The sequence below is a fragment of the Canis lupus genome, chromosome 7, assembly GCF_011100685.1.
Source record: "Canis lupus familiaris isolate Mischka breed German Shepherd chromosome 7, alternate assembly UU_Cfam_GSD_1.0, whole genome shotgun sequence".
NCBI classification, from domain to species: Eukaryota; Metazoa; Chordata; class Mammalia; order Carnivora; family Canidae; genus Canis; species Canis lupus.
The window spans coordinates 76,631,863-76,653,676 of NC_049228.1; the positions used below are offsets into that span (position 1 = coordinate 76,631,863).

At 42.3% G+C, this 21,814-nt stretch overlaps 1 protein-coding gene across 5 annotated transcripts in view; it reads right to left on the reverse strand.

Annotated features, from left to right (window-relative positions):
- PIEZO2 (piezo type mechanosensitive ion channel component 2) overlaps window positions 1-21,814 on the reverse strand; it is a 440,872-nt gene that overhangs the window by 67,765 nt on the left and 351,293 nt on the right. For all 5 annotated transcript variants that reach the window (XR_005362693.1, XM_038543881.1, XM_038543880.1 and 2 more), the window contains 9 exons: window positions 20,613-20,773; window positions 11,851-12,027; window positions 11,446-11,571; window positions 9,528-9,728; window positions 8,649-8,853; window positions 8,427-8,528; window positions 7,139-7,304; window positions 3,062-3,305; window positions 550-646 (listed from right to left, as the gene is read on the reverse strand). Coding sequence is in view for 4 of the 5 variants with exons in the window: in XM_038543881.1 (XP_038399809.1) it covers window positions 550-646; window positions 3,062-3,305; window positions 7,139-7,304; window positions 8,427-8,528; window positions 8,649-8,853; window positions 9,528-9,728; window positions 11,446-11,571; window positions 11,851-12,027; window positions 20,613-20,773 (1,479 nt within the window). In the remaining variant the exon portion in view is untranslated. The remainder of the gene's footprint in view (window positions 1-549; window positions 647-3,061; window positions 3,306-7,138; window positions 7,305-8,426; window positions 8,529-8,648; window positions 8,854-9,527; window positions 9,729-11,445; window positions 11,572-11,850; window positions 12,028-20,612; window positions 20,774-21,814) is intronic.

Here is a 21,814-nt window from a genome sequence, read left to right on the forward strand (position 1 = left end):
CACACAGATCTGCGGCCCTCCATAACCCTTCCTAATGTAACTCAAAGAAGTCTGGGGGCACACACAATCCTCAGACCTGCCAGAGTTTGGTAAGTTTCCAGAGGTTGATCAAAAATGTCTGGAGTAGGGGCACTTCATGTTATGGACACTAGATTCATAAAGTACTACAGTCCTATACCCTACATCTAGAGCCTGTCCCTTTTATCTCTTTTCTTTATGTGCTTTGGCCCAATTTTAAAATTAGAACAGGGAAGCCTGGGTAGCTCAGCGGTTTAGCTCCTGCCTTCAGCCCAGGGCCTGATCCTGGAGACCGGGGATTGAGTCCCACGTCAGGCTCCAGCATGGAGCCTACTTTTCCCTCTGCCTGTGTCTTTGCCTCTCTCTCTCTCTCTCTCTGTGTGTGTGTGTGTGTGTCTCATGAATAAATAAAATAAAATAAAATAAAATAAAATAAAATAAAATAAAATAAAATAAAATAATAAAATAATAACAATACAACTGCCCTTGCTTCTCTGTCCTTCTGTTTCCAAATTTGCTTTTCATACTTACGCATTTTATAGCCTTTGACTGTGCAGGCCAGGCTGAAAGCTTGGATCAACCAGCAACTATTTTGAACCAATTTTTCAATGTATCCACATGCTCCTATCTGAAAAACAAATGAGCAAATTGTGAGACTCAATGCCCAGCAAAAGAAGTCGATGCTTTGTGATCCCAGTCTGTGCAAGAATTCACTAAGTCTCCATGCCAATGATTCCAGGAGGTATCTGTAGAACCTAAATTTCAGTCACCATGGGGTAGCACATTTGATGCTTTAGCTGTACCATAATTTCCTGGGGGAAAATAAAACCCATGAATAAAGGAAGATTCTTTAGTGTGATGATTTCAGCATGTAGAAGCACCTGTCCTCTCACAGAGAACATCTTACACTCCTATAGAAACAAGTCAAACTCTGATATCAAATGGATGAACAAAGACTCCCCAGGACTTTGATTTTGGTACAGTTATTTTCTCACAAGATCAGACAAATTAAACCTATGCTGTTTGCCTGTAGATCAATACAAACATCAGTTGCATGGTGTAATTCTTAGAATAGGAAAAAGCATGTATTTTGAGCCTTTTTTGGTCAATTCTCCGGGCAAAGGAATAATCTTTGTTGACTGGCATGTCGTTTTCTCATAACAATGATTTATGTTATGTTCACATGCTGAGGGGGAAGAAATTTAAACAGACAATTATTGCAAGCCAATACATAAAGATAATGGCTGAATTGTGTGTGTTTCCTGGGCACATGTGAGGTAGGAGAATATACTTAGGATTTGTTCCCAAATTGGCTGTTACTCAGATTGAGTCCCTGCACCCAGTGGAACATGCTCTTCACATGATAATCTCTGTCCTACATGGCCATGCTTTCATTTGGGTTCTCTAGGTTGGGAATCTCCTCCTCCCTTTGTCTCTCTGGACACCCTTGAATCTGTTTCTCAAGTCTTTGATAGGTTCAAATGGCATCGTCTCCTGGAAGTCGGCTCCCAACTTACCTAGGCAAGGAATGAGGCACTCCTTTTTTGTTTTGGTTTCCTCAAATGTTGTGATAATTAGCATTAGCAGGCCATATTATAATTATTAATAAGTAGTTTTGTCTTCCCTTTTAGAATGGGAGTTTCTTAGGGTAAAACCCGAAGGCAATACTAGATCTAGTTCTTTAAGACAAAAATAGTGCCTAGTGAGGAACAAGTCTGCAATGTAGTTTGAGATGAATGGGTGAGTAAATGGACTTTGCAGCCATACATTTTTCAGGATTGGTTGTAGGAATCAGCTTCTGTCAACAGATTCCTCACTCTCAGACTGGCTATTGAGTGAAATGGTGTTCTGTTGTTCTCTCTGTCCAAGAACTTTCAACACTACCCCAAATGTAAATAAATATCGGTGAGGTAAAATTGCTGTATTAAGAGTCACTTCTGCTATCAACTGATTTTAGACAAAACAAAATAAATGACTCAAATATATGTTCATGGTGCCACAGACTTGGCTTTCCAAGACCTCTAAACACAGAAATACACACGCAAAAAAAAAAAAAAAAAAAAAAAAAAAAAAAGAATTTAAATGCCTGCATAGTAGACTTGCCTGGTGAGCTCATCTTAAGAAACCAGGAAGGTGAGAAGCAGGAAGCTATTATCTCATGGCTCCTCTAATGCACTATCACTACTTGGGAATAGCAGGCACAGGATTAACCTTGATTTAGGGCCAGTTAAAGTTGTATTAACTCCTTCGGCTCATGAAAGGTTGTTGCTTAATTTCCTGAGATAGTAAATAACTTAAAAGGTGTCCTTGTGGCTCAAAAGATTTTATGTGATCCTGGGATGACTAGAGGGCCTTGTGAGTTACCTACTAGGTCAGGGGAAAAGTGGTGCCCTCTGAACATGGATATTTAATAGCAGCTGAACTTTGTAGAGAAGGAGGTATGTTTTGCCTCCACCTCTAGTGGCTTATTTCAGCCCTAGTCAGGACACCTGTTCCCAGAGCTAACTGCAAAGCTGTGTCTTCCTGTGTGTCTAGCATATCTCATGGGTACATAAAATGTGCACTCAACAGCCTATCCTGCCTCATTCCCCACCCTACAATGTTGCAGAGAACTATGCTCATTTTAATATACACTTCCATAATTCTTCCTAGGTAAGCCAACACAATATCACTTTTGAAGAGATTCAATGACTAATTCAGCTCATAAAAGGGCCATTTTGTAGCACAAAGTGTGAATGATGACAAATTATCCCTCTGAATAAATGGGATTTTAACTTAAAAATACACTTTAGAACTTATTCCTACAAATATCTAGCCTCCTGTCATGTGACTTTGAGATGGGGGAAGTGATTCCAAACAGGATTCTGCTTAATATGGCAAAACAAGAGTAATAAATGTTTCTTTGAATTCTGCCTTTGCATCATCTTATTTGGGGCTTTTAAGAGAAGAGTGTGACGGGCAATTGGGCTTTTAATAACCACTGAGTGGATTGTTTACCCTTGTGCTAAAACCACAAATGTGTTATACAGTGGGAGGCACTTACTGACAGTATGTTTTTCATCGTAATCACAAAAACGTTGTATGCAATCAACCAGTCCCAGTAGCGCAGGATGCTCTTGATGGGTTTCAGCAGCAAATCACCCCCAAAGAGCAGGAAATAGAAGCAGGCCACCAAGTAACCCATGCAAAAGATGCTGATCCTGGTTGTCCCAGTAATGAAGATGATCGTGAGGACAAACCAGAAGAGGTAGCTGAAGATGATCACTTTGGACATGTCTAAGTATGATCTGGAAAACAAACCAAACCATCAGAGAATGATCATACACACAAATAAACAAAAAATTAAGGCAGGAGATTCTGTGTAATGAGGGAAAGGGTTCATACTATCCATTTGACTCAATATGGAAGCACTTTGCAAGTCATACTGTGAGCTCTGTGTTCATCTTTCATTTAACACTGCCTCATCTATAGGAAATCCTCACCCAGCTAGTAAGAGATGAGTAAGCAAGTTGTGAAAACACTTACCAATATCTTATTTGCACCAAATTTCCCACAAACAGTGTCCCACAAACAGCGTACTACTAGAGTAGTAGAGTACTCAAAATTCTTCCCTGTCTTCCTATAGGAGGCATGAATAATCATGCGGTGGGGAGAGTCTAAGATACGGATGCCTCCTGAAGCAAGAGAGCAGGTAAGAATGGATCCCCTTCAATGAACTAGAAATTGATCAACAAAACAAATCTGTGTTACATTGAAGGTCTTACTGGAGATGGAAATCCCTCTTTGCAGATGAGGAATCATTCTCACAAAGCACACACAGCCATGATGGGGCTTATAGGCTCTGTCCAACACTCTGTCTTTGGATGGCCCTGAGTTGGAGTTGAGGTGTTTTGTTTTTTTTTAAATAATTATTTTTTTATTTATGATAGTCATAGAGAGAGAGAGAGGCAGAGACATAGGCAGAGGGAGAAGCAGGCCCCATGCACCGGGAGCCCGATGTGGGATTCCATCCCGGGTCTCCAGGATCGCGCCCTGGGCCAAAGGCAGGCGCCAAACCACTGCGCCACCCAGGGATCCCCGAGATGTTTTTTGGGGGAGTGATTTCTCCCTGTGAGATGAGACAGCATTCAGGTCAGTCACTGTGCAATAAGTGGCAGCTGCTCGGAGCTTCTGAGCATGGTCACCTGGACGTGGTACCCACAGGCCAAGACCCATCTGTGTTTGCTTAATTAGAGCTTTATCTTGGTTGCTTCTCCTCCCAGGTAAGAGGAAAAGCACAGCAGAACCAATTGTGGGTCAGTTATTTGATTAAGGACTTATTGTTTTGTAAGAGTTAATAAAGAATGACTTGATAAAATATGCACTACACTGCCAGCATCATGGGTGAGAAAGCTGTTCCTAAAAGGTACATTGCCAGATAAGCAAACTTTTCTAACTTTACTCTTTTGGGAGTAAAATACTCAGTCCTTTAAAATGTTTTCATAAAATTTCTCTCTCAAATATATTTCACCCTTCTTCGACTTCATAGCTAAAGGAGAATGAATAAAATGTCAGTATTTCTCAGTATCCCAGCGGCATTGCAGTTGAAATCAGTGATTCATTTGAGACATAATATCAGAAATGCCTACAAGGCCTTTTGGGCGCATGCACACACACACACACTTTGGAGTCAGCCAACTTGGTGTGCTGGCATTTTGAGTGTGAGTGTGTGTGTGTGTGTAGAAACGTGTGTGTTAGTGTATCACATGCTTTCTGTGGATTTCCCTTCCTTGCCCACAGTCATTAGTTCCTATTCCAGCTGTCCCAGCCTCCACTCCTTAGCACCAGGCTCAGAAATCATAAGACCAGCTTGTGAAGGTCACATGGAAAACACTAGCCAATGTGCTCTGAAGAGGAGCCTCAAGGGCCCCTAAGCAGATGAATGAGCCCTGGTGGTACACAGTGATGCTTTGCAGAGCTGCAGAGGAGCATTTGCCTGCAGAGGGTGTGGGGGTTGCCGTGCTTCCCACGACAATGTGGTCACTAACTTCCTGCTCATGATTATGCTGTGGCACGTTACTCCCAAGGCGCACTTCTCTGGCAGTTCTCATTGGAAAATAGAACTAAAAGTTTGAAATAATTCAAATTTTAAAAATCAGCGGTACACAAAAGTTTTCTAGTTCATGTTTTAGGTTTTCCACAAGTACACTGTAGAGTTGAACACTTATCTTCCTCCAACTTCTCAACCTGATGTGAGAAAATATTTGATTTTGTTCCAGATTTCCTGTAGCCATGAATTATTCAAACGTGTCTGATGCAGGGCAAAACGTATACATATGCTGTTAATGATTTCTTGTGGATTTCACTATCTTGCCTTCAAATAAAAACTTCTTTAAGAAAAAAAATACTTCTCTTTCTCCCTTAACGATAGGGAAAAACATCAGCTGCACTGATATGTTCTCTTAGCATCGCAGAGAAGAGGTGAAAAGTGAATGCCCTACCTTATATTGTTATCTAGTGTGGTACATTATTCCTAAATGTAATCTTTAGTCTATGGACCTTAGCTTTTTAAAGCAAATTCACTTATTGATTGTTCAGTGCACGCTGAGCTCTTAGGTTGCTGAGAGGCACAGAAGGGCCTCAGCACCCAGCTGCTTTTGAAGCTAGGCTGCCTGGGTTCAAATCCTTACTCAGCTTTCTCAACTCCAAAATGGCAAAAATAATATCTCAGAGGTGGTCATTAGGGTAAGATGGCTTCATCTATGTAAAGCACTTGGAATGGAGCAGGGCACATAGCAAGCACCCAACAACTCCACTATTAACACTGCCACATGTAGGCCACGAGCTACGGGTAAGGTTCGGGAAGGGCGCAAGCACCAAAGTAAGTTAGAAGTGAACTTTGCCCTAAGTTGCCTATATCTGAGACTGGGAGTGGATAGATTTTTCAAATAACAATCCCATGCAAACAAGATACTCTGGGCCTCAGAAGCCGGGGAGTAAACCTCATCTGAGGAGAGGCACCCCGACTGGAACAAGACTGATTTCCGGGCTGCGCATCACTGCAGTGGAGCTGGAGGGCAGGTGCTAACTAGCACCAATCCGGAAGTCCAGAGGTGCAGGGCTGGTGAGGAGGCATAGAAAATGCCACCAGCCCTTCTGGCCCCAACTGCAGGGGGCAGAGCTGGACTGTGACTGCTGAGGGCACAGACAGGGGGTGCTCGCCATGACGCAGAAGCAGGGAAAAGAAAGCACGAGGACTTGGGAACCCAGAGAACATTGAAGGATCACAGAGTGACAAGTTTAGTCAGGTTTAAATGCAAACTCTGCTGAGGGGACAATCAGGCTGCCACGTTCAGCTGCCACCAGACTGCAGAAGACAGTGGAGGACAGAGATGGTACTGCAAGGGGAACCCACATGCCCTAGGAGATGTCACACAAGAGGACTGCCAGCATGGGACAGGCTGTATGGTTCCCAACCCGCCACAGGGCCCACTGAATAGGGAGGACCAGGAGAAGGATGGATGAAGGGAAGAGGGACACGGAACGAGGATGAGAAACGGGGATCAAGAGGGACAGGGATGAGGAGAGGGACAGGGGATGAAAAGGAGGGTTGGGGTGAAGAGGAGGGATGAGGGATCAGGAGGGACAGGGAGGAGGAGAGGGAAGGGGATGAAAAGGAGGGTTGGGGTGAGGAGAGGGGATGGGGATCAGGAGGGAGAGGGATGAGGAGAGGAACAGGGGATGAAGAGGAGGGTTGGGGTGAAGAGAAGGGATGGGGGATCAGGAGAGACAGGAGCTGAAGAGGAGGAGGAAGAGGATAAAGATGAAGGACGGTGAATCAGAAGAGGGGTCTCTGCTGGCACACCAGGAACAGCATCATGGGCACTACTCACTTTGTGCTTGAAGAAGTGGAGGTAAACTGAGGGGAAATGTGTGGTTAATGCTGAGAAAGGCAGAAGCAGAAATGGAATTCAGCAGTTCAGCCTCAGACCACCAAGCCCTCTGTCTGCATTTCTGAGCCTGTTGTGTACCGTTAGCTGCCCAATTTCCCAAGAATGGCAGAGAGACCTGTAAGTGGAGGTACATCCTCCAAGTGAAATGCATGCGCAAAGTGGCTCCAGACCCACACAGCCGCCCTCACCTGCAGTGAATGAAATCTGGCACGGGGTTATGCTGGCTGAAAGAGGCCGCATCAAGGTTCATGCAGATCTCCACATTGTCCCCAGCCATGATCCGCACGGCAGCCTTGTTTTCGTCCTCAAAGATCTGCCTTTGCAAGGAGGCACACAGGAGCAGCATGAAGTCATCTGGCAAGACAGAGGGATGGCTGAGTGACCTTCTCCTCATCCTGGTTTCTACAGTGTACAAAACAGTCCCCATATGGGATGAGCTGCTCCCCAGCTCCTGACTGAGTCACGTTCCCAAAGTTCCTATTGTACAGTTCTCCCTGGATTCCGATCTTGGGGCCTGTCCCACCTTGCCCACCATGGAAGATGCAAGAGAGGGGCACAGACACGGAAGAGTCTAGATTTTTGTCTGCATGGAGGTGAGTACAAGTATCAGGTGATAATCTCTAGTCTTGTGACTTTCATATGGGATAATGTTTATTTGCATTTATCTCCCATCGCACTTTTGAGGAGGCCAGTTGAGTATACTTCCCCATCTTTATCATTTTACTTGTGGTAGAGGCAGGCACTTGTGGCCTTCTTCATCCCCTCAATCCACCATTGTATTGGTTACCAGACTCTTCCCAGAGTGGACAGGGCAATGAAGGCAGGTGGAATGCAGATAGAGATCATGGCTAGTTATGGGCAGGCAGCTTCCCAGCACCAAGTGGCTTCATTGTACTTTACATTAAACCTGAGTGTGTGGGGGCAGCATGGTGCCTCTGGAGGTGGCCCTCTCATTTTAGGTGGGGCTGCTCTGACCTTGGCATCATCTGCCTGCCCATGGAAGGGCCAGGGGCTATAGCCTGGCACTAGAGCATCTGCAATTTGGGTAGTATCTTCCTAGCTTCCACAGTCTTAACATTAGCTTCTATCTGTCTGTGGTGGCAGCCTGAAAGAACCACTTTACAAAAAACAAGGCCTCCCTCTGCAGTCTATCTTCTAGAAGGAGGATGAGTAGAGGTGTGTGTATGTGTGTGTGTGTGTGTGTAGTGGGGTGTTGGGGAGTGTGTGTGTGTGTTGAGAGGTAAAATTATGGAAGTGGCTATGGTATTTCCCATGTTTATTTATTAATTTTGCAAATGTAATAGGGCAAGTAGAAGCCATTAAGAACTTGTGGTATTAATGCATCAAGACAAGCTTTTACATGATCACAAAGTGTGTTGGAAGAAGCAGGGGTACTAATGCACAATGCGCAAAGCAGGATTACCAAAGGGAAAACCAAACCCCAGTGCTCTGCAGCCCCATGGCTGCAACACTTACAGACAAGAAACACGGGGTTGGGCCGCACGATGAAGTCTGGGAAGTACAGCCACTTTATGATGTTGTCATTGAAGCTAGCACCCTTGAATCTCCACGGGTAATCTGCAGGGAGGGAAGTGGTAAACAGCAAAGTCAGTACGCCTCTTCCCTGCCCCTGTCCCAGAGGTCCATGACATGAGGGCTGACGACAAGAGCAGCTTGTCTCAGGAAGGGCCTGCTCACCTCTGCAAGGAGCCGGAGGGATGCCAATGCAGATGAAGTACTGGAAGGTGATGATGCAAGCCAGGAAGCAGCAGTACTTGGGCCAGATCTCTGCAATGGCCTTTCTTCTGCGTCGATATAAGACAGCGATCAGCCAGCAGGCATGAATCATGGCATAGAAATCCATTCGCTGACCAATTACATTAACTGACATTAGGAAACAGGTCTGTGTAAGGATGAAAAGAGGCAAAAAAATTGGGTTTTTACAGGGAAGGGAAGTGGTATCACCTGTCAGCCCTGTGCTCAGATGCCTGCATTCCTAAGGGCAGGTCTCTCCACACATGTTCACCGAGTCTTGCCTCTTTGGGGGGTCCTTCAGGGTGAAGACTGAAATATTGTATAAATTACTTCCAAGGAAATGACTGACTAAAACACGGTTAATAAGAACCACTTTGAACTGTGAAGAGAATACAGCTATGATCTCTTCATGAAGCATTACTGTCCCAAATACCACAACCATTTCAGGTCGCATCACTTCATTTTGGCCAAAGCTAAACTTTCAGAATGCACAAAACACAAAGAAGATTTGTAATACATAAAAGAAACCAGTTGAAATGACAAAGTGATATCCAAGCATCTGCAAGGCCACAGAGATGCAGGGAGGCTAGGTTCAGTGCTGCAGAGTCTGGAATATTGGCTTTGGTCTTAGAAAACTTTCAACAGGCCAGGGTAACCTTTCAGGAAAATCTCCTCCTGCTGATCTTGAGGAGATAGTCATCACAGCATGGAGATGTACAAGTAAGCTCTCGTGGCCAGCTGGCCAAACACAGCAATCGGAATTTTCACGGAAAAAAAGAAAAAAAAAAAAAAACAAAAAAACATGTCAGCAAGGAAACTCACCTCCAGACCAAACTTGTAGAAGAAGTAATTTATGAAATATTTGGCACAATTTATAAGCCCATCATCTAGATGGAGTCTTGTAATGTCATGAAAGATGGTTTTAGACACAGGGGCTGTGAGGTTGTTTCGACCTCGATAGTATTCCTGATGGCGGTAAATCGTAACCTCGAAGGCCAGAATGGCCAGCATCAGGAGATTATTCTACAAAGCAAGAAAACACAGATGCATTAAGGGAAATGCTTTCACTTGCTAATTTTAGGCAACCCCTGTAATAAATCTTTTTTCTCCCATCCTTGGTGTCTAAAAGAACAATGCTTTATAAAATTCCACCTCTACAAAAGTCTTGAATTCAATGTTCATTTTCCCTATGGTGTAGTAACAAGGTGGTGAAGCTGCCTGCACGGTACCAATCAGGGTAACTTCCAGGATGCTGGGATCTAGAGGCTCTAGGCAGAAGGCTGATGATGCTCATTCCTGTTTCTGGAAAAGTACACTAACCATAAGAAGATGCAGTGACCAGTTGCCTCGGGGTGGTCCAACCTCGTTTGCAAATAGCAGCGCAAATCAGTACAGGGCCATCTGGGAAACAGACTAAGCCATCCCAGAAATCTGGCTAGAGAGAGCTGCAGACTGACAAACATGCTGCTCGTGATAACAAAGTCATAATAATAATAATAATGAAAATAGTTAACGTTGATGGCACCACATGTGCCTGACACTATTCTGATCGCTCTTTTCAGGTATCAGTTTGTTTTATCCTTATAGCAGCTCTTGATGGTGGGTAGCATTTGTATTGTTGCAAATGATGTCTGTTGTAGGAGAAAAAAATGAGGAAGCTACACACAAAATATGGAACACTTAGTACATTAAAAAATTCCAGGTGTTGAGTATAAATTCTTTCTTTCTTTCTTTCTTTCTTTCTTTCTTTCTTTCTTTCTTTCTTTCTTTCTTTCTTTCTTTCTTTCTTTCTTTTTCTTTCTTTCTTTCTTTCTTTCTTTCTTTCTTTCTTTCTTTCTTTCTTTCCTTTCTTTCTTTCTTTCTTTCTTTCTTTCTTTCTTCTTCTTTCTTTCTTTCTTTTTTTTCTTTTTTTTAAAAGATTTTATTTATTCACTCATGAGAAACACAGAGAGAGGCAGAGATGTAGGCAGAGGTAGAAGCAGGCTCCCTGTGGGGAGCCCAATGCAGGACTCGATCCTGGAACCCCAGGATCATGGAACCCCAGGATCATGCACTGAGCTGAAGGCAGACACTCAACCACTGAGCCACCCAGGTGTCCCTAAATGCTTTATTTCTAAGCACTTAGTTTCTTAGGTTGTTAGATAGGTAAGATCTAAGATAAGTTGTAAGATAGGTTGTTAAAAATTGTTTTACCTTTAATGTTTAAACTAGCTGGAATTTAAACAAAAGCTTGAAGAACAAAATTATATTTCAACATATGTCCTTTATTAAACGTTATAGAGAGACAGAATTTAGACAGTAAAAATTTCTCATAATACTATACCTCCCCCTCTTAGGGATAATCACTGTAGTCAATTTGTGTATTTTATGCAGTATTTTTCTTTGCATCTAGAAGAGATCACATTATGCATAGTGCACTGAAATCTGCCTTTTTTTTTAAAGTTAATATATTTTGGACATCTTTCAGCATCTCACGTTATCTATATACCTCAATCTTTTAGTAGTTAGATAATACTCTAGTGAATATATTTGTCCGACTTTATTCAATTAATCTCAAACTACACAATCATTTTCAGTACCGTGTGACACTGATGGTAATGTTAATCATTTGTTTCAAAGGTGATTCCAAATGTCACACAAAAAGGTGAGATTATTATCAGATGAGATATCAGAGGTCTCATAGCAAAGGATCTCAGGCGTTAACTGTGCAGAGGCACAGAGAAGTATGAGGGGGCCTTACCCTCAGGTAGACAAGCAGAGGGGAAGACTTCCTCAGGCCGACCCATTCTGTTGGGTCAATAGGAGCGCTATAGAGTTGAGACTTGTTCAACTGGTTGATGGGTATATTTGTTTGGTTTTCATTTGGCTGAAAAGAAGAGAACAAGGAGTTAAAAAAATGGTTGCACAGATTGGAAGAATTCAGATTCTTCTCCTTAAACTTTGAGCAAAGGGACACGGTGGGGCCAGGAAGGACAGATCCACTTCAGTGGGAAGATCTCAGCAGGGGAAGAGAACTAGGGCCGAGATATATCCAACATGGCTGAGGTGACTGAAAGACCAGACAGAATGGGGGTGTGGGTTCCCCAGTATCTGCCTCACTTCTCTAAAGACCAGTCAAGAAGATCCCCCTGTCTTTGAGGCTCACCAAGGAACAGTTAACAGAAAAGTTCTCAGGCTTAATGGTTTGCAGCTGGTACAACATTTTGCAGACGATGATCACACATGTCCAGACAGTGCAGACACTTGAAGCCAGACGGCGTAGCTTGGCGTATGGTAGAGCAAAAGCCCAAGAAATCAAAAATACATAGTTGAACAGAGACACCTGAAAACATAAAATCAGAAATGGGGACAAAAATACATAACATGGCACAATAGCCACAGAATGTGTGGCTACTTGATTTATTAAGTTTGGCAAAGTTTGATTGAGTTCCTAGCACGTATGAGGCACTGCCCTAGGAATGTGTGTGTATGTGTGTGTGTGTGTGTGTGTGTGTGTGTGTGTGTGCAAGGGGTCTTGTATGGCAGAAAGACACATAACCAGATAATGTCAGTGTAGCGTAGCAGTGGCTTGGTGATACATGGGAACAGGCTCCTGCGAGAACACCCAGAAGGGGTCCTTGGCCCAATCTGGAGCTTCTAGAACATTTTCCAGAAGGGATACCACCTGAGCTGAACCTTGAAAGATGCATAAAGTCAGCCAAGCAAAGAAAAGTGAGAAGTGCATTCCAGGTAAAGGCAAGTATAGGCAGAAAAGCATGAAGCAGCATGGAATGGATAAAGAAAATGTGGTTTATGTACACAATGGAATACTACTCAGCCATTAGAAATGACAAATACCCACCATTTGCTTTAACGTGGATGGAACTGGAGGGTATTATGCTGAGAGAAATAAGTCAATCAGAGAAGGACAAACATTATATGGTCTCATTCATTTAGGGAACATAAATAATAGTGAAAGGGAATAGAAGGGAGAAGAAGTGGGTAGGAAATATCAGAAAGGGAGACAGAACATGAAGACTCCTAACTCTGGGAAATGAACAAGGGGTGGTGGAAGGGGAGGAGGGTGGGGCGTGGGGGTGAATGGGTGATGGGCACTGAGGGGGGCACTTGACGGGATGAGCACTGGGTGTTATTCTGTATGTTGGCAAATTGAACACCAATAAAAAATAAATTTATTATTAAAAAAAAGGAAGGGACAGGTGACCACAAACCACTGGAAATTCTAAAGTTGAACACAGTGAACTGTAGCAGTAAATGAGGCTGGAGATATAGTTGGGATCCACACCAATGGACCCTTTTTAAACCATTCTATGGCCTAGGAACCCTCTGGTAGACAGCCAACCCTGCCCGGTGAAAATCTTAAGGATAGATTTTCATTTTGTTGAAATAAGTATAACTGAAGAATGGAGAGGTCAGGAGATCGGATCACACGTACTACCAGGAGAACATGACCAGGGCCCAACTAGGGCAGTGGAGCAGAGATGGGGAGGAGTCATGGGTTTGAGATGGGAAGTAAAACTAGCTCAAGTTGTTGACTGAATGGCTTGATGGTGTGGACGTGGGGCTAAAGGAGGGGGTATAAGGAACGCCTCCCAGGTTTCTGGCTTGGGATCCAGAGCCCTGAGAGGATGATAGTGACACTATTGAGACAGGATCTTGGCTGGGGTAAGGGGCAGGCGTAAAGAGGGAAGGCAATGACTTCAACTTGGTTTTAGATCGTGCGTATGTGTTTATCAACTAGGTGAGATGTCTAATCATTTCCAATTGTTCTCCATAGCCAGCAGTTCATTGAACAATACAGAAGCACAGCCATCTTACTCATCCATGGAAAACACTCACGTGATTAAAATAATATCTAGATATTGATAAAATAAGGTCATAAGAACATTTACTATTGTCAGCATGAATTAATTAATACTGACACTAATTAGCACACACTCAATTGATACAATTCAACATATGGCAGTATGGTCACCTGATTTGCTGACAAAAACTACACAAGAAGCGAGGAGACAGGCGACAGTATTTAATTCTGTAATTTATTATCCACTATTTTTCTACTCAACTACTTGTCACTGTCCAGGCAAGGAACCTCTCTGGGAATGAAGTGCTGAAGTATTAGGGTATTAAGAACTGCCTTTCAGAATTAATTGAGGAGGAAAGAAATATTGCCCCGTGAACTCTACAGCACTCACAAACACAATAAATGTTACATTTTAACAAAATATTTTGATTGGCTAAGTGACTCTTTCTTAGTCATCAGCCAGTGTCACTTTAAGTGGGATTTTTAAAAACATTTCTTTTCTCCTCAATTAATTCTGTATGCCACTTAAAGCTACTATGAAATTAAGTCTCTTAGTTATTCCTTTTAGTGTGCATTTAAGCCACTGAGTATAAAAACAGCACAATGAGTTCACAAAGAACTCTTGATCTTTTGAGTGTTAAAAAAAGATATATTAAGTCCTAACTAAGTTCAAGGTAACATATCCTATGTGAGTCCCTGGGCTCAAGAAACACATGGGGTAGTGCAAGTGAGAACTGTGTAGACGGCTCATGACAAAATGGTGGAGGGAGTATTTGCCTGGGCTGATGCCAGCTGGATGGCAGCACAGTCCAGGGTTAAGGAAAGACTATCCATGGGTGTTTGATCTAAACTGAGGCTGGAGGTGCAAATAGAAGTTAGCCAGACTGGGGAATTGCTGGTGTGAGGCCTTCTGGCAAGGGAGAGCATGGGGTGGACATCCTTGGAGTAGCAGTGTGATCAGGGTCGCTTTAGAGGGCTTTGGAATCCACCTAGGCTAGGGTGTCTAGGAAAGAAAGCAGTGAAGTGGTCCTGGGCCATAACCTATATGGGTCCTATATCTCATGTTTGTGAGGACAGAAAAGCTATTGAAAGTTTTTGAGTTGAGAATTAACATGATCATATTTATGCGCTGGAAAGACTATTCTGGCTGCGTGATGGAATACATACCAGCCAGAGAAGGGATTGGAGCAGGATTAGGCATATGGTCGAATAATCTAAAAGGGAAATTATGTGGAGGTAGGGGGCTCAGTTTTAGATATATTGAAGGTACTTTTGGGACACTCCAGGTCGAGGTCACTCATATCCAGTTGTCCCTTAGAGACACGGGCCTGGAATTCAAAGACCAGATGGGATGAAGACATAGATTTATGATTCTTGCATGTTGATGGTGAGTGAACCACAGGAGCTCATGAAACCACCCAGAGAAGGTCTAGAAGCAGAAAGGGGCTGCAGTTAGAACCTAGAGAAGAGAGGAGTTGGTGGGAAGAGAAGGAGCCCATGAATGAGGCAGAAGGGAGGGGCCAAGGAAGTACACTGTTCTGGAAGACAACAGAAGCTCTTCAAGGACAAGGAAATGACTGCCAATATCCAATGTCATTGGGAATTAAGTAAAATGAGGCCTCGCAGTTTTGGTGAGATGGGAAGACACAGACTCAGAGAAACACTATGCTTCCTCCAATATAAACATAGTTGATAATGGTCTTATCCTTTCCCCTGATGGTGGCAATCTTGTGAAATGTACTTGAAAAATTCACAAAAGACAAATATCTGGGCCCCAACCAACATCTGATGAATCAGAATTTCTAGGGAAATAGTTGGTCACCCATGCATCTAATAAGCATCCAGGTGATTTGTATTATCAAGAAATTTGGGGAAGTAATTTTATGTCATATGCCTTCCTTACAAAACACTTTTCCACAAATTGTCACTTTCTCTGAATATAAACTTGTAAGGCTTGAGGCCACCGCATTGAGAGAGGAACCCCTGAGAACTGTGGTCTCCACTATGGAGGGGCCAGCTGGCCTCTTCCCTCAGAGCATCTGCACCTCAGTGAGCGCCTCCACACTCAACCACAACCCTGCTTGACACACCCACCCCCTTGTACCCATAGCCTCCTGGGGGCACCTCTAATGTGGCTTTTGTTTGATTTGCCAGCCATGACCACCAGACTGCGCACTGAGGCAAGAAATGTGTCTTTCATGCCTTTGTGCCAGCATCTAGCACAGGATAAACATTCAGTTTATGGCAACTTAGTTTAAGTGCATAATAAAGGCCAAATGAATGGTTAGTGAGTGTGAAAATAAGAAAACACCAACTGACATGAGGGGAGAATCTCAAGCTTGCGAAGATGTTTTATTTATTTCCTCCAGCCAGTAAACAATTACTGAGCCTCTACAATAGGCCAGGCCCCATAGGAGCTGCTCAGGATGCTAAAATAAGGTGTGATCCCTTCCTCAAAGAATAACCAGATCTCTCAGAACTTTCTAGGAACCTTTGAAATTAGAAACGTAGTTGTATATAAAAAAAGATGACAATGTCACATGTATTTAAAATCTAGGTCCTTCCAAAGTGGTGTCACTCTAGTAAGAGCTGCTGATGTAAAAGAAAGGCCTCTATAACAAATTATTTCTCATGCTTCTTCTTCCTTAGATGCCCATGATAGCCTTGGAGAGGTTTAACGTTTGACCCGAGAATTTTAATAAAATGACCCGAGAAATGACCCTGAAAGTTTGTGAAAACAAGCAGCCTTGCTGATAAGGATGATTTCACTGAGGTTGTTGACTTTGTTCTCATTTTGCCATTTACTGATCAGAAAATTTTTTAAAAAGATTTTATTTTTTATTTGAGAGAGAGAGAGTGAGCATGAGCAAAGGGAGAGGCAGAGGGAGAGAGAAAGGGAGAAGCAGACTCCCCACTGAACAGGGAGCCTGATTCGGGGCTCAATCTCAGGACCCTGGGATCACAACCCGAGCTGAAGGCAGACATTTAATTTATCGAGCCACCCAGGTGCCCCATGTTGTCATTTTTGAGAGAAGATATCTTTTATGCCAATCAAAGTGAATAAGCTATGAATAGAAAATATATGAGGCAAATGTCATCACTGATAGGCGTCTCTGGTTGAGGATAAACCAAGCCTTCAAAGCAGAAGGGGCCCCTGCGGGTATAAATCAGCACCTCAGAGGCACAATGTCAGAGGCTACTGGTCACAGGTGAACAATGCCCCTATAATTGTGCAGTTTAGCTCCCTCCCAGCCCATACCCATGAGAAGACACTCGCCTTTGTTATAAGCAGATATGATTCAGATGCATCCTAGCCTGGATTTGGCACGTGGCTCCTTCTAAGAGTCGGTGTTTGTCTTTCTTTCCCAACTGTACTTAGTATAGAAAGTGTTCAGTTGAGGCCTCATGAGGCACCAAGTTAGAACCCATAGAGGCAAAACATTCCAAAATGAGGTGCTAGCCAGCTCTGAAGAAATTTCAAATCAAAACAGTTGATGGGAAACTGCTTAGAGGTCTTTTAAAGCTCTCTTGGGGGGCAGAAAAGGGTCAAGATGGTGAAGGTGACAGGAGGGAGTGTCAGGAAATTTCTCTGTAGAGGGCGCTTCTGTTAGTCCCCTCCTCCCACGAGGTGATGGGGAAGGGAGGACAGGATGCTGCCATTCTCTACCCAAATCCCAAGCGAGGAGCTTCAAGCAGCACCATGCAGAGATGCTAATCTGTGTACTCTGGACACTGATGTCCAACTTCAGTCAGAAAATTGGGCTGGCAGGGGTTTGGTGACAAGGCACAGGAGTTGCTTCATTGGGAGCCATAGACATTAGCAGAATTACAGGCTGTGTGAGTGTTGCCATTAGACCTGAAGCAGGAAAGAGGGAGTGCCCGGAGCTGTCCTAAGTCTTGCTCAGGGACACTGTCTACAGGGGTGATGAGACTCCGACAGAAAAGGTCAGGAGGAGCAGATGCTGGGAAACTAGGGGCTAGAGGAGCCCCATGAGAGAAAAGGAAGATTTAATCAGCTCCAGGCCAGTGTGAGGCCATCCAAAGAAAACACACCACCATTCCCCGCCCGAGGCTATGGTCTAGCCCAGAGCTGGGGGTGGGTGGGTAAGAGGCTTATAACAGAAGTTATATCACTGGAAAGGAGGGCAGAGGAGGAGGCAGTGAGGGAGGTGTACATGAGAAATGAAGAAATAAATGAAATCTTAAAAAAAAAAAAAAAGAAATCACTAGAAGAGGGAACTCTTCTACCTGGTAAGAGGTCAGAGTTTAGGTGTTGGTAAGGATGTAGAGAAAGGGGAACCTTCTTGCCTTGTTGGTGGGAATGCAAACTGGTGCAGCTACTCCAGAAAATAGTATAGAGGGTCCTCAAAAAGTAAAAAGAATAGAACTACCCTATGATTCAGCAATTACACTACTAAGTATTTACCCTAAGAATACAAAAACACTAATTCAAAGGGATATATGTACCCTGATGTTCACGGCTGCACTACCTACAATGCAGCCTAATTATTGAAATAGACCAAGTATCCATCAACTAATGAGTGGATATAGAAGATGTGATATCTATCTATCTACCTATCTCTATCTATCATCCATCTATCATATATATATATATATAAAACTATTATTCAGCCATAAAAAAGAATGAAATCTTGCCAATTTGAATGATGTGGATGGAGCTAGAGTATTATGCTAAGCGATATAAGTCAGTGAGAGAAAGACAAGACTCCTACAATTTCACTAACATGGGAATTTAGGAAACAAAACAATTGAGCAAAGGGAAATGAGAGAGAGAGAGAGAGAGAGAGAGAGAGAGAAGTGCAAGACAAGAAAAAGACTTTTAACTATAGAGAACATATTGATGGTCACCAGAGGGGAGGAAGTGGGGGATAGGTGTAATAGGTGATGAGGATTGAGGAGCGCACTTCTGATGAGTATTGGGTGATGTATGGAAGTGCCAAATCACTATATTGTTCACCAAAAACTAATATCACACTGTATGTTAACTAACTGGAATTTAAATAAAAACTTAAAAAAAAATAAAAACTAAAGCCATTTCTATCTTCATGTGAAAAAAAAGAGATCAGAGTTTGGTTCTTTTTTGTGACTGGACAAGTCTAATTAACGAAGAGAGATTCTGTTCACTATCTGACATAATTATAGGACTTTCTATTACCAAGGAATGATCAGAAAGTGTTTTTCATTCAGGGGCATGGAGAAAACTTTCTCTGTAGGATACATTTTCAAGGGACATTAGAGGTCCGAAATAAAATGGTTTTTATGATTACATCCCATGTGTTCTGATCCCTTGATACTCCAGTGATGTTAATAAGAATCAGCGATGAAGGGAAGCTCAGAGACCAAAGTCAGTGCTCAGAGAGGAGAGACCTCATGATGTCCAAGTATCACACAGGAACTCACCCTCCGGGGCCAGAAACCCCTCATGCAGGTGGGATAACAACATGTGAACCTACAGTGACACACTTCGAGGTTAACTTTCTCACAAAGGGATTCTGGAAGATGTTAGCAGCAGTGGGAGCAGTATTTCTTTGATGCATGAGTCTCTGATGTGTTTTAAAGTTACAGGAGAAAGAGATGGAGTTAGGAAGGAAAATTCTGGAAGATTGCACAATGTATGAATCCTAGAGAAGGGAATGGTCATATGCCATCAAAGGCCTTTTTCCCAATTGTGTAGCAGGGTGAACAGACCATGATCCCTTATCTTGATACTCTATTAACTATAGACTAATTCTCAGGACTCATTAGGATGATTTTAACAAATTTATGCCTCCCTTTCATTTAGGATTTGTATGAAAGTGGTATCATTTAACTTTTTCTTTCTCTTTCTAAACTTTGTAGGATGAATTTCAGAAAGTGGATTCTCTATGCCCTACTCACACTAATTTCTTTCATTTGATGCCCCTTTCCATCATATAATTGTCTTCTCTGCAATAACTTCTCATGCCATCCAAAGACGTGTGTGTACATTTGATTTGGTTAATTCTGAAATGGCCTTTGCTATTTTTTAGCCAAATGCTTTCTCTTGCCCTTCTTCATTGCTCTTTAATACTCTGACCCTCAGATTCTTTCTGAATTGGCCAATTTACCTCTATAGTTAAAATGCTTAAACATCTTTATCTTCAGTGAATACACATAGCAGGCTAGATTTTAATTCTAATTAATGTGTAGACTGTTAACAGTAGAACATGTCTCTTTTTGCTATAAATCTCACAGGTAGTTTCTGTTTTTGTTTTCACCTGGCAGCAATCATAGATCCATTCCAGATGGTTTGTGTGAAATGGAGAAAGTCCTAGTTTAGACTGGGGAGCTCAAATTAAGGTTCATCCCTTAGTTACCTACTCGTGAATATTTTAGGTTTGTAGTGTTGTAGTTGTAATATGTTGTTATGATTTAACTTTTTAAAAATTAGAGGCCGGAGCTCCCTGACTCAATTTTTAGAGGGCAAAGACTCTTTGAATTGTCACTCAAAATTAGTCCAGAAAAATGAGAAATATGTGTAAATTATCTCCTGAATAAATTGAAATTGAGCTAATCTCTCCATAGTAAGCATCAAATAATTGTTGGCTAAATGATGTCTCTCCTCTTTCCAGATAAGAAAACAGAACTGCAATACAATACAATGTTGAAGCACTGTGTCTTGTCTCAAAATATCCAATAATAAACAAGGTGAACTCCGGCACAGATTTGTATTAAATTTGGGAAGCTGAGTTTACACCAGTGGTAACATAAACTGGAATATTATTATTTTCCTCAAAAAGAGTTTGTGCACAGGTAGTGCAGAAGCACAGCCTGCTCTCACACAATTCAACTGAAGACTCAATGAAAATAAGTAACCTTTGTGATATGATGAAGCCAATCAGGAACTAAGCCAGGAGCATCTTTCTCCCCTTCTTTCTTTCCCACTTCTAAGGACAACTGTCCTTTGTTTTTTTGCATGTCAAAGTATATGTGCTGTCTTAGGGGCTTGGTGTTCTAATGTGATAGGAATTTCATTTAAAATAAAATCGTGGACAGTTGGAAAAGGAAAATGATGACCCGCTGTGGTTTTATTTGGCCTGACGATACAACAAATGTTCACTTGCCTCTTTCACAGAAACCCAGATAATGTACGATGAAACAATTTTGATGATATGCAACTCCAAAATCCACCACATGAACACCTGCAGCTTGTGAAAATACTCCAGGAATTTTAAGAAGAGCACAGTGAGGCGGTCAATCACCAGATGCCATTTGTTTCTTAAATCTGCAAAATAGTAAATTCACCCAAGTGCATAAAATGTTGTGGGTTTTTTTTTCATTATTATTTAAAGCAGATCTTATAACATTCAGATTGGAATGAGAAGCTGTAAAGTAGTAGTAGTGAATGAATTCTAAGAATATCGAAATCTGGAGGAAGAGTGGTCTAAAAATCCCATATCATAATGATTTAGACATCACGCACTGAGACTCTGAGGGACAAGGTTGCTTTCATTAAATGAGTGTGAAGAATAATTTTGAGCTTATTTATTCTTAAGGCTGAGCTATAATTCCATAATTTCTTGGGAATATTAGGTAACTGAGATCCCTCTAAATGACATTTTTCTTGTCAAAACCATGCTTCCATAAGTTCTAGTTCCTTCAGAAGCTTAAAGGGAGTGGATAAACTCTCCATTCACCCCAGAGGAGCCAGCAGCTAGAGCCTGCTCCTTGTTGCAACTGAGAGTGAACAGAGAGTCTGAATGACCCAGGCCCAGTTCATGAAATGTGGTCAAACTCACTTTAATCATAATTTTTGATCAAATGAATCATTTCCTTCTTTCCACCTTGTGCTAAGTGGTAAAATTTTGCAGACTGGGGTCATGCTTCTGTGTAGAGGGGCTGTCCCAGTTCATGTGAATAGAAGTCATGACAGAACTATTTTGTGGAATCACCACATCACCATATGTGTAAACAAAAGCTCACGAGCCTAGACAGATAAGGCTTTAAGTAGTTTCTTCTTCACATGACTGGGAGGGTTGTAGCAGTTATTGTACCTGGTTCTAAAAGTTTCAATAACATTTCAGACATCGTGAAAAATGCTTATTTATGAAGTGACACAGACAATAGTTGATACAAAGATTTCAGTCCTAACTGAGAATAATTTAGAGGTATAGATGGCAAATGTATGAGGGAGTGCCAGGGCAAAGTGCAATCCAATTTTTGGTGAAATCCTATTAGTAAAGCTCAGACCTTCATGAAGTACTTGGCTAAATCTTAGTCCTAAGTGTTTGGTCTCACTAAGCGCAGTTCTCCTTTACCCAGAGAA